The 18015-nt window shown below is 36.8% G+C and overlaps 1 protein-coding gene across 1 annotated transcript in view; it reads left to right on the top strand.

Annotated features, from left to right (window-relative positions):
* Positions 1-813: 813 nt before the first annotated feature.
* The window catches only part of LOC110098611, a 99033-nt gene continuing 81831 nt past the window's right edge, over positions 814-18015 (top strand). Inside the window, exons 1-7 of the mRNA XM_028698330.1 lie at positions 814-928; positions 1625-1770; positions 2543-2619; positions 2680-3877; positions 7976-8074; positions 8183-8323; positions 8450-8512. Coding sequence (XP_028554163.1) covers positions 814-928; positions 1625-1770; positions 2543-2619; positions 2680-3877; positions 7976-8074; positions 8183-8323; positions 8450-8512 — 1839 coding nt within the window. The remainder of the gene's footprint in view (positions 929-1624; positions 1771-2542; positions 2620-2679; positions 3878-7975; positions 8075-8182; positions 8324-8449; positions 8513-18015) is intronic.

The raw sequence follows: 18015 nt of genomic DNA, 5'->3' as shown, positions 1-18015 counted from the left end.
GTTAAATTTTTTTTTGTTTTATACGGCAGGTCAACAATTTATAATAAAGCCACCATAAAAATATGCTTCTTTAAAAATCCTAAGATATGATTATTGAGAAAAAAGCTGCTAAGAACATTGTGAGTATTGGGGAGAAAGATTTTTTCTTTGCAACCTCTTTTTTTCTTTGAGTTTTCCAATCTTTTTTTAGAGAGGTTCTTGTGATAGCTTGCTCCCTTATTTCCCTACAATATATGCTTCAAACCATTGATTTGGGAGTCCAAATCTTTCGTTCGAGAGCTTTTGAGCTTTTCTTATAGAGATCACTATGATCTTGTGATGTTTTATTATTTTTTTGGGTATTGTGAAACTAGCCGGTGAGGCTAAGGTATCTGTGCTTTTTGAGAAAGAAATGAGGTGTATTTGTTTTCTTCAATTCCCTTGAAGGAGATAAGACTTTTTCGTCTTGCTTTGAGCAAAAGAAGAGTAGCGAAATTCTTAACTAGAGTATTTTGGAAATGGATGAAAGCCAATATATTGAACAACTATATATTTATTTAATCCTTTTATCTTGCATTTTATGATTCTTGTGTTACTTTTATGCTAGTTGGTAGCACATGCATCATTTTCTTTTGGCGAAAAGTGATTTACATCAGATAGACTATTGCATTCATTCTCTAAAGTTACTTGCTATTTATTGTGCACACATAGCACATGCATCATTTTCTTTTGGTCCGGTCACCTGACGTAGCTCTACGTTTGGACGCCAGTAAAATAGTATCACGTGTTCTCACTATTTACCACGCGGCCCGACAACCCCGACCCGGAACAGAGATGGGATCGCTAGGTTCGCGAACACTTGGAAATCCAAGTGTTTCCTATCAAGATCGTCATAAGCAACAAAGAAATTGGGATTATGGAATTGAAATTGATGTTCCTAACTTTGAGGGTAAGCTACAACCTGATCAATTTTTTGAATGGGTAGAAAAGATAGATCAATTTTTTGAGTGGAAAGAAATACCTGATGATAGGAAAGTTCGTTTTGCTAGCTTAAAACTTTCTGGTCACGCTTTAATCTGGTGGAAAAACTTTCAAAATAATAGACTTAGAAGGGAAAAGAAAAAGTCCAAAATTGAGAAAGAATGAAGGAGAAAATGAAAGGAAAATTCTTGCCAACTGATCATGCTCGAACTATATTCCAGGAATTTAATAATTTGAAACAAGAAAATCAATCCATTGAAGAATACACTGAAATATTTTACAAACTTCAATCTAGAAACGATTTAGAAGAATCTGAAGAAAAACTGTTTCAAGATATATCAATGGTTTAAAGTGGTCAATTCAAGATCAACTCAATTTGCATCATATCATTAAAACTGACGAGGCTTATTGTATGGCTTTAAATTGGAAAAGCAACATCAAAGGGAATGGGGTCACAATAAAATCGTGGAAACATATAAACGCCATTCAATTGGCGGGAGTAAATCTCAATCTCAAACTTCTGGGGGAACATTTGGTCTGAAAATTAAAGCTTTTGAAAATCAAAATACTGATAAAGGAAAAGGGATTATGGGTACTAAACCGACTGATCCACCTAAGTTAATTGGACCATGTTATAAATGCGGGCTTTATGGTTATCTTTCAGCCACTTGTAGGAAAAATAATCCACCAAGAAATAATCTCATTGAAAAAGATGAAAATTCAGAAGAAGAAGTGAATGAAATTGAATCTGAAAATGACAATGAAATAGAAAGAGTTGATGTTGAAGGAGATGAAGGTGGAGAGTTTTTGGTAATTTGACAAGTTCTAACAACAACAATTGACAAAGAAAATAGATGGCTAAGAGGAAACATGTTCAAAACAACTTGCACCATCAAAGGAAAAATCTGCACCCTTATGATAGATAGTGGAAGTTCAGAAAATTTGGTTTCTCAAAAATGGTTGACAAACTTAAACTCAAATCAAAACCACTTCCTAAATCCTATAAGATCTCTTGGTTCAAAGAAGGGGGTGAGGTTCCAATCACTAAACAATGTACTGTCAATTTATCAATTGGGGGATCATTTAAAGATAAAGTTGTTTGTGATATTGTGCCTCTTGAAGTTTTCCATGTTTTGCTAGGACGACCTTTGCAGTACGACAACAAAACTATTCACAATGGAGAGAAAAACGTATATACTTTGATGCAAAATAATAAAGAGTTTACTCTTCATCCACAAAAGAATGTGCCGGATTCACCCGTTAAGAAAAACACAGTTGCCAAAATTACTTCTCCTGAACTGCTTTTAAATGCTAATGATTTGAAATATTTTGAAGTTGCTTATTTGGTTTTGGGAAAAGAATCTGATACTGTTTTTCATATTAAAAAAAAATGCAAGCTTTATTGGATGAGTTTTCTGATATAACTCCTGATGATTTGCCAATTGGATTGCCTCCTATGCGATAAATTCAACATCATATTGATTTAATACCTGGAGCTACTTTGCCCAACCTTTCTCATTATAGAATGAGTCCAGCCGAGCATGCTGAACTTTTTAAACAAGTATCTGAATTGTTAAAAAAGGGTTTGATTCAAGAAAGTTTGAGTTCTTGTGCTGTGTCTGTTTTACTAACTCCAAAAGAAGATGAAACTTGGAGGATGTGTGTGGATAGTAGGGCAATAAATAAAATTACCATTAAATATTGATTTCCAATTCCTAGACTGAGGCCTGGTGATGAATGGAAAACTGCTTTTAAAACTAAAGAGGGTTTGTATGAGTGGCTTGTGATGCCTTTTGGTCTTTCAAATACTCCGAGTACTTTTATGAGAACTATGAATCATGTTTTGAAACCTCTCATTGGAAAGTTTGTTGTGATTTATTTCGATGACATTTTGATTTATAGCATTCATCCTTATGAACACTTAAATCATGTGAAACAAGTGTTGCAAATCTTAAGAGAACAAAAGCTTTTCATCAACCTTAAGAAATGTTCTTTCATGACTGCGAGTTTGATGTTTTTGGGCTTTATTGTTTCTGCTGAAGGGATAAAAGTGGATCCGATTAAAATAGAAGCAATTCAAAACTGGCCTATTCCTAAAAATATAAGCGAAGTAAGAGGATTTCATGGTTTGGCTTCTTTCTATAGGAGATTTATAAAAAATTTTAGTTCTCTGATTGCTCATATTACTGATTGTTTGAAAAAGGGGATTTTTAGGTGGACACCTCAAGCTGAAAAAACTTTTGAAATTATTAAAACAAAAATGAGTCAAGCTCCCATTCTTAGCTTGCCAAATTTTGACATCATTTTTGAAGTTGATTGCGATGCCTCTCATATTGGTATTGGTGCCGTGCTTAGTCAAGAAGGAAAACCTGTTGCTTACTTTAATGAGAAACTGAATGAATCTAGATATAAGTATTCTACTTATGATTTAGAGTTCTATACTATTGTGCAAGCTTTAAAATTCTGGAGGTGTTACTTGATTCAAAGAGAATTTGTTTTAAATACTGATCATGAAGCACTTCATTTTCTGGACTCTCAAAAAAATTTGAATAAAAGGCATGTCAAGTGGGTTTCATTTTTGCAAGGATACGCTTTTCATATCAAACATAAAACTGGTGTTTTGAATAAAGTTGCTGATGCTTTAAGTCGGAGGTTTCACTTGTTAATAACTGTTTATCCGACTGTTACTTCTTTTGAGTTTTTGAAAGAAACTTATGCAAGTGATCCTGACTTTAAAGATATTTGGGAAGTAGCTTCGGGAACTGATCCATCTGGTCAATACATTATTCATCAAGGGTTTTTGTTTAAAGGTTCTAGACTTTGCATTTCAAAAAATTATTTAAGAGAACAGTTAGTGCATGAACTTCATAGTGGGGGTTTGAGTGGACATTCTGGTCAGGGGAAAACTATTGCTATGGTAGAAGAAAAATATTTCTGGTCTCATATGAGAAAACAAATTGCTAAATTGGTGAAACAATGCAAAATCTGTCAAGCTTTTAAAGGAACATCACAAAATACTAGTTTATACTCCTCTTCCAATTCCAAATAAACCTTGTGAGGACATTTCTTTGGATTTTATTCTTGGTCTTCCGGTTACTGCTAGAAAGCATGATTCTGTTTTTGTTGTTGTTGATCGTTTTAGTAAAATGACTCATTTCTTTGCTTGCAAAAAAAACTTCTGATGCTTCACATGTGGTTGATTTATTTTTTAAAGAGATTGTTCGTCTTCATGTTGTCCCTCGTACATTTACTTCTGATCGGGATACTAGATTTTTAAGTCACTTTTGGAGAACTCTGTGGGCTAAGTTAGGAACTTCTCTTTAGTTTAGTAGTGCTTATCATCCTCAAACGGATGGGCAAACTGAAGTTGTTAATCGCAGTTTGGGAAATCTTTTGAGATGCCTTGCTGGTGAGAAACCTTCTCAATGGGATTTAATTCTTCCTCAAGTTGAATTTGCATATAATAATTCTGTTAATAAAACTTCCGGAAAAACTCCCTTTGAAATTTTATATGGTCAGTCTATTCCACATTTTTTGGATAGGAATGGGTTGTCTTTACCCAACAAAGTAAGTGCTGAAGCTTTAGAATCTTTTGATCATATCAAATCAGTCCAACAACAAGTTCTTGAAAAACTCCGTATAACTAATGGCAAATACAAAACTGCTTCAGATAAACATCGGAGAGAAGTTGTTTTTAAATAAGGTGACATGGTAATGGCTTACTTTTGTCGCCAACGATTTTTGGTTGGTACTTTTGGTATTTTGAGCAAAAAAAAAAAAATTCGGACCTTTCCGAATTATCCGAAAACTGGGCACAAATGCATAACTCTTGGATCTACCTATTACTGTTGGAACTTCTCCTATATTTAATGTTTATGACCTTTCTTTATATGAAGGAAATATATGTGATTATGTGGATGTTGAAACGTTGCCACTTTCCACTTCAACCTTGAATAAAGAAGATCAAATTGAAGATGTTGTTGATGTGAAAATCACTAAAACAAGACATGACGAACCCAAGAAGTTTTTGGTCAAATGGAGTAATCGACCATTAATTGATTGCACCTGGATTGATGCTGCTGATCTGAAAAATCAAAATTTAGAGCTTTATGAAAGAGCTACTGAAGCTTTCTCATTAGGAGATGAGATTCTCCCATCAGGGAGGAATTGATGCATTTAGATTTTTGCATTATTTTTGTTTTGAGCAATATAGTTATATTTTCTATTATTTTTTGTTTTTTTTATGCTATCCAATGATGGTGGTAAATCCAATGGTCATGGTAGGAAAATGTTTGGGTTAAGCTTACCCTGGATTTGCTGGCTTTGGGGTCCACCTTGTCCTTTGGGCTGTTGGCTGGTTTCGGGTGGGCCTTGACTGTTTTTGGTTTGAGCTTTAGTTGTTGAAATTTTAGTGGTGCCAGCTCATTATTATCAAGTGGAGTGAGCATATTTTGGTGGGTGGAACTTGCCCTTTCCTCTCCCTTTCGTCTCTTGGGCTGCTGCAGTTTTTCTGCTGTTGACCCCTCGGTTCTCTGTCCCCTTTTACTGCCGTGACTTCCCCCCTTTTTACCGAGAAATGATCTCCTGCTGGACCCGAGAATTGTCTCCTGGTTTCCGGTGCTTGGCTGCTGGAACCGTGGCTTTCCCTTGTGCCGTTTGGAATTTCTGTGCAAAAATAGTTGGCTTTTCAACTCCCCATTCATGAGTGGAATTGAAGTATTTTGGGCTGTTTAGTTCCCCTCTATTGCCTATATATATGAAATGCTTTGAGATGAAATGGGTTGGTGAATGTTGAGAGCAAAGTTGTTATAACCTGCGGGTTCTTCTTGTAAAAGCTTGAGAGCTTTGTCCATTCCCTCTTCTACCTCTTGGAAGGCTTGCATACATTATATAACATTAGTGGACCTAAGCTAATATGGGTTCCTAAGGTCACATATTAGCATTCTTGTGTAGGTGTACCTTTAGAAAGAAACTGATGAAGGCATATTACACTTGGACAATGGTGCTCACATCACATGATTAGAGATAAGAGCAAGTTTATTGCAATTGAGTTAAAAAATGGTCTAAAGGCGATCTTTGGAAACAATAGAACATGGAAGCTAATTAGGTCAGTTACTGCCAGTAATGGAAATTCATTTACCTCAACAACAAAAACAACAACATCATACCTTTGTCCCACTATGTGGGGCTGGCTATATGAATCTTTTTTCTCCATTGTATCCTGTTAAAAGTTAAATTCTCATTTAAATCTACTAAAGAAAGATCATTTCTAATATTTTCTAACCAAGTCTTTTTAGGTCTACCTCTACCTTTTTTAATAAAATTCAAATCTAATAACACTACTTTCCTAACTGGGTCATCAGAAGGCCACCGTTTTATGTGACCAAACCATCTAAGGCGACTATCTAATCTTATCTTCCACTAGCGCTACTCTAACCTTTTCACATATATGCTCATTTCGTATCCTATCTCCAAGGGTAAAGCCATTCATCCACTTGAGCATCCTCATCTCTGCAACACTAACTTAGTATTATGCTTCTCTTTTAATGGCCAACATTTGACACCATAAAGCATTGCAGGTCTCACCACCATCTTATAGAATTTTCCTTAAGTTTGAGGGGGACTTTTCTATCACACAACAAGCTCGATGCATTCCTCCACTTCAACCATCAAACTTGAATTTTGCTGATAATATCCCCATCTATTTTGCAATCACTCTGAACAATAGATCCAAGATATCTAAAACGTGTACTACTATTAATGACTTGATGGCTCAAAGTCAAAATCCCCTCACTAGGTCTATTACTATTAAAATTACACTACATATATTCTGTTTTAGATCTACTCAAGAAAAAAACTTTAGATTCGGGGTGACCTCTATAATTCAAGTTTACCTTCAACTCCCTCTCTAGTCTTTTCAACATGAAGAATATCATCAGCAAAAAGCATACCCCAAGGTAAATCCTCTTGCGAATGTCTAGTGAGAACATCCATGATTAAAGCAAAAGATATGGGCTTAAGGCTGATCCTTGATGTAATCGAACCGAAATAATAAAATACTTGGTCAAACCACCTTGTGTTTGAACACTAGTTATAGCTCCTGCATACAAATCTTTAATGATTTGAATATAAGCGTTATTAACTCATTTCATTTCAAGAACTCTCCATAACATGGAACTTTATCTTATGCTTTCTCTAAATCAATAAATATCATATGTAGATCCTTCTTATTCTCTCTATATTTCTCCATCAAACTTCTTAATAAAAATATTGGGGCAAAAAATTATTTATGAGGTAAAAATAAATTTTCTTACCTTTATTTTTTTAACAACAAAAAGGATAAAGTACACATACTAAATTTTACTACAAATACTAAGCACAAGTACAGATAAACTAAATAGTGATACAAATTTATTATTCTCCATTTTAACATCTCAAAAAGGCAAGTTAATCTAATAGAACACAGACGAACAACAGATAGAAAATGAAGCTCAATAACTGGACGACCCAGCGGTGAAGGTAGAGGATGGAAATAACAATGTATCAGGGAGAACTAATCATGAAACCAGGCTCAATCATCATTGTGCTAATGTTGTAACTGTTCCCATAGGACATTCGCTTGTTGAATATATTTATCAACTTTTAGCTCCTACCATGCAAATTGCTTGGCCCAAAAAAAAATTATCACAATTAGTAACTGGTACTACAATTGATAAACTTCGTAATTTGTATTATCCCCACCCTGGCCCCATAAATTTCTTCAATTCATCTCCGTCAGATTGATTTAATGTTTTTCATTTTCCATCCTGTGCCTACTTGCCTCGCTACTTAACATTTTTAGTAGCGTTTTGTTTCATGTTTCCCATTTGATAATAGAATGACTTTTGTTAACTAATGATATTGGAACTATTTGTTTAAAACTCACATTTTGCTATATTTTTTCTACATATCTGATAACCCACATGTTGCTATATTCTTTGTAAATATTTTCTAAGCAATTTAAATTTCGTTGAAGGCATTAGAATCTGTAAACACATTCATTATTGAATTTCGAGATGGTGATGAGAAGAATTCTTGGTTTAAAGAGCTCGTGCAAGCGACATACAGAGCTTCGGTATTTTACTGTTCTCTTTTTAGATATTGAAGTTCCAATGATGCCCCTTATGTTTCTTCTCATTTTTTTTAAATTTTTTTTCTGTTTGGTTATTTTATTTTTGATTAGGCTCCACCAACAATTAATATACTAGGAGAGCAAATCAATAGCATGACAGAAACTATTACAGTCCGACATGGTATCGTGGGGCTTGCTGACCTCGTAATTTGTGGTGCTCTTGTTGAAACAAAATTGTCAATATATGGAAAAGTACGTTGAGTTTAATTATTTGGTTTCCGACGGTAGCTTTTTTTCTACATCTGTGCAATTAACAAGCAGACTCGCATATATTCTCGCTGATTTGTATTTTCATTTTTTGTGATATTTTATTTGCAGTATGATGGAAATTGTGTAAGTTCAGAAGAATTGATTTTAGAACTACTCGGGGGTGGAGGAAAGGTTTGTTTCATTATTGATGGTTTGGTATATCAAATTTTGCAAAGGAATTATATATATATATATATATATATATATATATAGAAAACTTATTTTTCTGTAATTATTTGTGAGACGGGCTTTAAAATGTTTTTGGTTGGTCATTTGCATGCAAATTTTGCAATATATATAGAACAATTATCAAGCAATTAACTCATAAAGAACATCCAAAAAGAAATTGTTGTCAATAGTTAGTCCGAAGTTCAGGAGTATAGAGAAGGCATAAAATAAAAGAATACTACAGTGGTTTTTCTATAACATTTTGTACGGATGTCTTTAAAATGATTTTTGTTTGTTGTTTGCATTATATATGGAGGAGTTGCCAAGTAATTAACTCATAAAGAACATCCAAGAAGAAAATGTTGTGAATACTTATTCTAAAGTTTGGGAGTCACTTCAAGCAGCTGTGAATTGAACTGATTGATTTCAGCACTTTCATGAATAATTTAAAATATCAATGCTTGATTCCGGAAGACATTTTTCCTACCCTTTCAAACGTCTTTTGAGAATAATCTTAATTTATGTACGAGATATTGATGTAATAAAAAATTTGAGGCCATAAAAAATTTGGGACCCAAATTTTTGATTACAAAAATATTTCCTTACTAAGGATAAAGAAAATAGACAAAATAGACAAAATAAGAAATAACACAACTTTTTATAATAAAAGACTCCTATAACTCTTGACACTTACAAACTTGACATAAACACAAATTAAAAACACCTAAAGTTGCATTCCATTCGTTGCTTTGAGAAGAAGGATACATGTGGAAGGGAACTTGCAGAGAGACGAAAGAGATTAGAAGACTAGTCGAAGTAGGGGAGTAACTCGCAAGTTATCCCAAGCTAGAGAAGAAGAAGAAGTGGACAAAGCTCACAAGCTTTTCCAAAAAAACTCTTAGGTTTTATCTCCAAAAATCATAATTTTCACCATCACAACGATCCAAAAACATCTTCTATATATAGGCAAAAGAGGGAAACCAAACAATCATAACACCTCCAAATAAGCCAATTAGATTTAGGGAAAAAAAAGGTCAATAGCCACTTCAACAATTCTCAAACGACACAACAAAACAGAGAAGGGAGTTCACGGGAACCAAGAAGAAAGCCCACGGAACCAAGCAGAGAACCGCGGAACCGAGCAGCCCAGCATGGAACCAAGCAGCCAACCGCAGAAAACAAGTAGCAGCCACGGGAACCAAAGGGGCAAAACCACGGGACAATCAACTAGCACAGGAAAACGAGAAGACAAAGGGGAGGAGAAGAGACAAGTGGGGGAAATCAAAGAGACACATGAAGAAACCAAAGAGACAAATGAAAAAGGGGAATGAAGCTAATAATTCTTCAACAAATGAACTAAAAAACAGCTCATAATGAGCTAGATTTTAGCTCAAAATATTAATGAGCTAGCAAGCCCAAGAGAAGTCAAAACCAAAATTTGGGATTTGATTTGACCCCCCTTGCCTGCATCAGACTCTCCTACTTGAAAAACTCATATCCCGATGAGTTGTCTTTTGATTTGATCCGAGGAGACGGTGGGAGTGCATCTAACTCTTGAATATTAGCCTCGAATTTCTTCAGGATTTCTCCTTTTTCTTTCTCGAATTGGTCTTGAAGAAATTTTTTCTTTTTCTCGAATTTCTCATCACATAAGAACATGTGATATTGAAGTTTATAAAACTCATTTTATAACAGATCAGTTGAACTTCCTTCCTTTGTAACCCATCTATCCATTGGAATTTGGACTTCAAGATCTTCTAGATGATTTTCTTCCACCACCGGATTATTTAGCTGATTTTGATTTTACATTTTTCTAAAAAGACTCAACAAAACAAGATTCACATAACTGCTATGACTTACCAAGACTTTACTCAACAGATCGGGATAAGAATTTGCTCTAATACCATTTTGATGTAATTAAAAATTTGGGAAGGGCCCCAAATTTTTTATTACAAAAATTTTTCCTTACTAGGATAAAGAAAATTACACAAAATAGAAAAAATAAGAAATAACACAACTTTTTATAATAAAGACTCCAACTCTTGACACTTACAAACTTGACACAAACACAAATTAAAAACACCTAAAGTTGCATTCCATTCGTTGTTTTCGGAAGAAGGATACATGTGGAAGGGAACTTGCGGAGAGACGAAAGAGATTAGAAGACTAGTCGAAGTAGGGGAGTAACTCGCAAGTTATCCCGAGCTAGAGAAGAAGAAGAAGTGGACAAAACTCTCAAGCTTTTCCAAAAACCCTCAAGTTTTATCTCCAAAAATCATAATTTTCACTATCACAACCATCCAAAAATATCTTCTATATATAAGCAAAAGAGGGGAACCAAACAGCCATAACACCTCCAAATAAGCCAATTAGATTTAGGGAAAAGAAAGGTCAATAGCCACATCAATAATTCCCAAACGGCACAGCAAAATAGAGAAGGGAGTTCACGGGAACCAAGCAGAAAACCCATGGAACTAAGCAGAGAACCGCGGAACCGAGTGGGCACGGAACCAAGTAGCCAGCCGCAGAAACCAAGCATTAGCCACGAGAACCAAAGGGACAAAGCCAGGGGACAATCAACTAGCACTGGAAAACGAGAAGGCAAAGGGGAGGGAAAGAGACAAGTGGGGGAAATCAAAGAAACACACGAAGAAACCAAAGAGACAAAGGAAAAAGGGGAATGAAGCTAATAATTCTTCAATGAATGAACTAAAAAACAGCTCATAATGAGCTAGATTTTAGCTCAAAATATTAATGGGCTAGCAAGCCCAAGAGAAGTCAAAACTAAAATTTAGGATTTGATTTGACTCCCCCCTTGCCTACATCATATATTAAACACCATCACGTTTGACATAGAAAGTATTCCATTGCCATTTATCAAACTGAAAAATATTAGGCTTTATGGACCGAATATACCATGAATCTCGAATAATATGTGATGTAGGCAAGGGGGGGTCAAAACAAGATCAGAATTTGTTTTGACCCTTGGGCTTCTGGTGTTCTCGGGTGAGACTTGGTTTCTTTGTTTTGAGCTCAAAATTCTGGAATTCTACTTGGTGTTAGCTCATAAATGCTTGAGGTAAAATTTTAGCTCAATGATTGGGGATTAATTGCACTTCCTAGCTCATTAATCCAAAAAGGTTTGCTATTAAGTCTTGAATTTATTTTGTAGTGAACTTTGCCTCTTCTCCTTCCCTTTGTCTATTTGTTTTCTTGTGCTGGTTGTTTTCCCGTGCCTTGTCCCTTGGGTTCCCGTGGCTGCCTGTTAGTTTGCTGTGCTGGGAGGTTTTCCCGTGCCTTTGCCCCCTTGGTTCCCGTGGTTGGCTGTTCGGTTTTGCGGTTCCCTGCTTGGTTACGTGCTGGGCTACTCGGTTTTGCGGTTTCCTGCTTGGTTCCGTGAGTTTCTTTCTTTGTTTTGCTGAAACGTTTGGGAATTGCTGTTGTGGCTGTTGGCCTTTCATTTTCTAAAATCTAAGTGGCTTATTTGAAAGGTTTATGGTTGTTTGGTTCTCCACTCTTGCCTATATATTAGAGATGTATTTTGAGGGAAAAAAAAGAGGTGAAAAATGAGATTTTTGGAATGGAACAACTGAAGGTTTTTCTTGGAAAAGCTTGAGAGCTTTGTCCACTTTTTCTTCTTCTACTTTTTGAGAAAGCTTGCGAGCTTGTCTCCCTTCATTTTGGCTTCTAATCCCTTTCTTCTCTACGGAAGTGCCACCTCACCTGTATCCTTCTTCTCAATGATTGCCAAGCTCCTTTAGGTTTGTTGTGTCCAAGATTGTAAGGTGTTTGTATCCAAGTTTGTAAGGTGTTTGTATCTAAGTTTGTAAGTGTCTTTATATGATATAAAAGGTGTCTTTTAGAATTTTGTATCTTTTTGTAGTATTTTGTGCATCTTCTAAGTTATAGGAAGAGTCTTCTTTTTGCAATCAATAATTTGGGAACCAAAGTTTTGATTACAAAAAGAATCATTGTCCCAGGTGTAGATAGATTGAATATATTTCTAATTACAATTGGAAAAAAAGAGATGAAAAATGAGATTTTTGGAATGGAAAAACTGAAGGTTTTTCTTGGAAAAGCATGAGAGCTTTGTCCACTTCTTCTTCTACTATTTGAGAAAGCTTATGAGCTTTTCTCCCTTCCTTCTCGACTTCTAATATTTTTCGTCTCTCCGCAAGTTTCCTTCAACATGTATCCTTATTCTCAAAGCAACAAATGGAATGCAACTTTGGGTGTTTTTAATTTGTGGTTGTGTCAAGTTTGTAAGCATTGTTTGTAAGTCATTTTATAATATTAAAGTTGTATTTTGTCTATTTCTTGTAATTTCTTTATCCTAGTAAGGTCATATCTTTCTAGCAAAAAAATTAAGGGTCTCCTAATTTTTTGCTTATTTTTGCGTGCATCAAATTTAGTATAAGAGCAAGTTCTTATCCCGGTTTGTCAAATGAGTCTGGGTGAGTCATAGTAGTTGTCGTGTAAGTATGTGGTGTCAAGTAATTTAAGTTTTGTTGAGTCTTTTAGAAAAATGGAAAAAGACAAAATAGTGATCTAGTGGAAGAATGTAAGCCAGAAGATCGTGAAGCCTAAATTCCATTGGATAGATGGGTTCCAAAAGAAGGAAGTTCAACAGATCCGCTTCAAAACGAATTGTACAAACTTCAACATCACATGTTCTTATGTGATGAGAAATACGAGAAAAGGAAGAAATATCTTCAAGAACAATTTGAGAAAGAGCAAGAAGAAATCCTGAAGAAATTCGAGGCAAAAATTCAAGAGTTAGATGCACTCCCTCCGTCTCCTCGGATCAAACCAAAAGACAACTCATCAGGAGATGAGTTTTTCAAGTAGGGGAGTCTGATGTAGGTAAGGGGGGGTGGGGGGGTCAAAACAAGATGATAATTTCTTTTGATCCTTGGGCTTCTAGTGTTCTCGGGTGAGACTTGGTTTCTTGGTTTTGAGCTCAAAATGATGGAATTCTATTTGGTGTTAGCTCATAAATGCTTGAGCTAAAATTTTAGCTTAATGATTGAGGATTAATTGCACTTCCTAGCTCATTAATCTAAAAAGGTTTGCTATTAAGTCTTGAATTTATTTTGTAGTGGACTTTGCCTCTTCTCCTTCCCTTTGTCTATTTATTTTCTTATGCTGGCTGTTTTCCCGTGCCTTGTCTCTTGGGTTCCCGTGGCTGGCTGTTGGTTTCCTGTGCTGGGAGGTTTTCCCATGCCTTTGCCCATTTGGTTCTCGTGGTTGGCTGTTCGGTTTTGCGGTTCCCTGCTTGGTTCCTTGTTGGGCTGCTCGGTTTTGCGGTTTCCCTGCTTGGTTCCGTGACTTTCTTTCTCTATTTTGCTGAAACGTTTGGGAATTGCTATTGTGGCTATTGGCCTTTCATTTCCTTATATCTTATTGGCCTATTTGGTGGCTCTATGGCTGTTGAGTGTGGGCTCCGAAAATTCGGCCCCGGCCTCCGCCCGCTCTTCTTTTTTTTTCGGCGAGGGAGTTTTAACGGAATTAAGTTCTGGTGTAAATTTTGAAAGGCAGATGGATTTGTAGATAAGACACTACCCAGAGATTTCGCCCTCATTTTGCGAGGACTTTATGATCTGAGTTCTGGTTTCCTATAGGCGTAAGCCCCTATAGTTAATTACCCCTCCCGATAACGAGAGAGAACTTTCGATTAAGGCTAGTCGTCGATCAGATACGTAATAAATACATGTTATCTGGCATATAGTAGCAGCAATGGAATTAGGATGAGAATTGGATTTGAACTTTAAAACTTGAAGGATTTGGGTATTTGGAAAGTTTGAAAATTTTAGAGATTGAAAATTTGAATGGTTGAAAGATTTGATATTTAAAATTTGAAATTTCTCTATCTTTCACTTAAAACGGATGGTGGGGGAATGGATGATGGACCCGATCAAGATCCATAGTTCCGTTGTCCCGGGCCATCGTGGTCCCTAGTCTACTTAGTCAGAGGAGGTAGTCGACCCAACCTGACAGAAGGATCCTTGTCGGCAGCCATGGGTTGCTTCGTCCAAGGGGACCTTGTAGACCTGAGATGGATATTTGCCTAAGGGGACAAATTTGAATCCACCTTAGCTAACAGAGGGCTTTGTGCCATATCGATCATATCCTATTGATTCATATCTCAATGATTTGATGCCAATAATGGATGTATTGGCGCCGGCCATAACCGGTATTTCGTGGTGCCATTTGGCGGAAAAACCACTCGGTTCAGAGGGCCCCGGGTCATAATCGTTTATCCTGCGGTGCCAATTGGCGGCGAATCACCGGTTAGAGGACACGTACCACGTCCTTATTGGCAGGAGATTGGTTGAGAATGGATCATAGTGATATTTTCGACTAGGCATTTAGCTCTTTTGTGAGCTAAAGTTGTTTTTAACTTGTCCACCCTGACAAATTATTGCGGAGGGTGGATGGATTTTGCCTTAAGTGTTTTATGCTTAGATTTCAATTTTAGATATCTTAGAGCTTGATGATTTTTTGATCTTTGTGGAATTTGGATTTTGTAAAAATTTTAGGACATTTTGAAATATCTGAGAGATTAACCCCTCCGGTTGAGATTCACATTCAACACGGCCATCATCGGGGTATGGGGTCATTTTCATTTGTAGTTTGAACCTTGTCACTATGTCTGGATGTCGACAGAGGATCAGGTTTCGTAGGCTTTATACCTCTGTGAGTGAATTCTATTGATTATAGGCCTTGAAGGCCTAATATGAATGTATTATAATAAATACACCGGTCCCCACAACTATGTATTTATTTGATGGTCCGAACCCTGTCGACTTCTATTGATCCGTATAGAAAGATCGGATTCGGACTTGAATTCACTTGTTGACCCGCGCAACATCCCTAGGCGTCACGTGTGTACCAATAACACACTCGCCGGGGCCCATGCGGGTGTTTTCGTAGTTTTCCCTTTAGTGTACCTATGTGTATACAAACTACGGTGCACTTGTGCGGGGGTATTTTGAAATAATTGTAGTTGTGCATGTAACTGTCATTTGAGTGCACACAACTTTTCATTTGAGAGCTTGTACACGCCTTCTGTCCGCTAGTACGAGTGTTGCGGATCCGGTGGCGGGTTGTAGCAGCTTGTGGATTGAATTGTTTGCTGCTTTGTACAGGTAGACTGTCATGCACTACTTACATGATTTGTGCAAGAAGATTGTAGTGCACTAACGAATCTCCTGCTTTTGCTCGTAGGAGCTTGTATTTTCTATACATCCTTTGCTTCTGCCTACTTACAAGGTATTGTGTATATGATGGATTTTAGATCCTCACTAGTTGTATGACTCTTGTTATCGTTCATGAACAATTCTTTTATTTGAGTGGACTGTTGTATAAATAAGGAGTCTTCTATAGTGGCTCGTAGGGACTTCCACATGTACTAGTAAGCTTGCCTCATGAAGAATTATTATTTGCAGTCAAGCTAAAATGTTTGCTTGGAGTTAAACACTATTGATTGTACATATACTTCTTTCACTCCAAACTCGTTGAATTCATCAAACCGTTATATTCATTGCATGTCAAATCTCATTATATGTAAAGGGCAAATGATTGTAGATCTTATACCATTGCTTGCGAGCTTGTCATCACATTTTTCTCTATGATCTTTACTTATAAGCGCATTGTCCTTGGGGTTCTTAATCCATTAGAGATTCTTGCATGTTCATTTGCATTTGACATTTTCCTTTGATGTATCTTCTTGGAGTTGGATTGTTGTTGGTGATAAGGACGCCATCACATTCCTTCGTGCTCACCCATTTTTGCAACTCTGTTTAGTCAAACAAATCCTTCTGCGACAAATCCTTGCATTCACTTTGAGTTGTGTTTGCTTGCAGATAGTGCATTTCGTGTACAACGAATTTTCTATAACAGCTCATATGAACTTGTATGTTCGCATCCTTTCGTTGCTTTTATTGTGGTCAGTAGTATTTTCACTATCGTTGACTTCGTGTTGAGAGCATTACTTGTAAGCAAATTATGCTTGAAATTCGGCAGCACTCCGGCGTCGTCCCCGCGTAGGGGGCTGCCTCGGAGTGTGTAAGGCCTTCCCGCCTGCCAAGAAAGGCAGTCACGGTAGGTGTCGGGTGACACCGCGGCCGCAGTTCCAAATCCCAGCCTAAAAGCAGTGACGGGTACTTAATTAAATAATTTTTTTTTACAAATAACAAATTTCCCCGCCTGCTAAGAAAAGCAGTCACGGGTACTTATATTTTCATGCATACGAATTTCCCCGCTCGCTCAGTGCGTCATGGGTACTTAAGTTTTCCTCGCCCGCTAAGAAAAGCGGTCACGAGTACTTATTTCATGCACAGAAATGTAAATACTAGTTTTTACGTTGGGTGTGCAGTAATCGAGGCGGCGACGGCGGATGACGGCGACGTAGGAATCTGCGATGCATAATTTAAAAAAAAATTTACTTGTGCAATTTAATTAATCATATTTTTATTTGAAAAAGCTAGAGAGAGAAAGAAAAGGAAGAGAGCTCTCTTTCTAGAGAGAGAAAGAGAGGGAAAGAGAGAAAGAAAGGATTTTATGGGTTTTTCTCGTAGAGTGGGCTTAGAGTGTGTAGGAGATTAGGGGAGTGGGGTTAGAGAGAAAAATCTCTCTTTCTTATTTTTGGAGAGAGAAAGAGAGGAGGGAAATTTGTTTCTCTCTCTAGGCAAGGTATTTGGAGGTATGGTGGGAAGGGGAGATGCTTAGGATGGAAATAGAGCCGTACATGAAGGAATTTCACTCTCATTTTAGAGAGAATTTTCTCTCTAGGTTAGAGAGAGAAAATGAATGATGAAATTTTTTTTTGTTGGAAGGGTGTAGGAGGTGTGTAGGAACATTTTTTGTGAAGGGATGTAGGTGGTTTGGTGAGTGGAAGTGAGAGAAAAAAAATTAGGGTTTAGGGTTTTGTAGGTTTTAAGAAAGAGGAAGAAGAAGATGAAGGAGAGGAAGGAGAAGGGAGTAGAGGAAGAAAATAGAAGAAAATGGTGGGAAACTTGGAGAGAAGATGAGGGTTGATGAAAAATAGGGAAGGGGAAGAAGAGGGAAGGAAGAAGAAGAAGAAGAAGAATGGAGAATGGAAGAAAAAGAAGAAGAAGAAGAAAGAGAGGAAGGAGAGGTTTACCTTGCTTGGAGGGAGGAGGGAGGAGGCCGGCCTTGGAGTCGTGAGAGGGGCGGCTTCCTTGCGTGAGAGGGGCGGCTTCCTTGTGTGAGAAATGGCTTGAGTTGGGAGAGGGATCGGTTAGGAGAGTTATGAGGGTTTAAGGGTTAAGTGGGGGGTAGTTTAGGTATTTTTAGGATTTTTTATTAAAAGAAAATTCATTTTTTTTTATTTAAAAACCTCTTTCTCTCCCTCTCTTTCCAAAACTTTTTAATTAGATTGCTCAAAAATAAAAATAAATTTTAATCTTGCATCGAGTTGGTCGTCGCGTCGTTGCTCGCTCAAG

This window comes from Dendrobium catenatum, unplaced genomic scaffold (assembly GCF_001605985.2).
Source record: "Dendrobium catenatum unplaced genomic scaffold, ASM160598v2 fragScaff_scaffold_124, whole genome shotgun sequence".
In the NCBI taxonomy this organism is placed as follows: domain Eukaryota; kingdom Viridiplantae; phylum Streptophyta; class Magnoliopsida; order Asparagales; family Orchidaceae; genus Dendrobium; species Dendrobium catenatum.
Note: the sequence above shows the minus strand (reverse complement) of the source record. Positions and strands in the feature narration are given on the sequence as shown.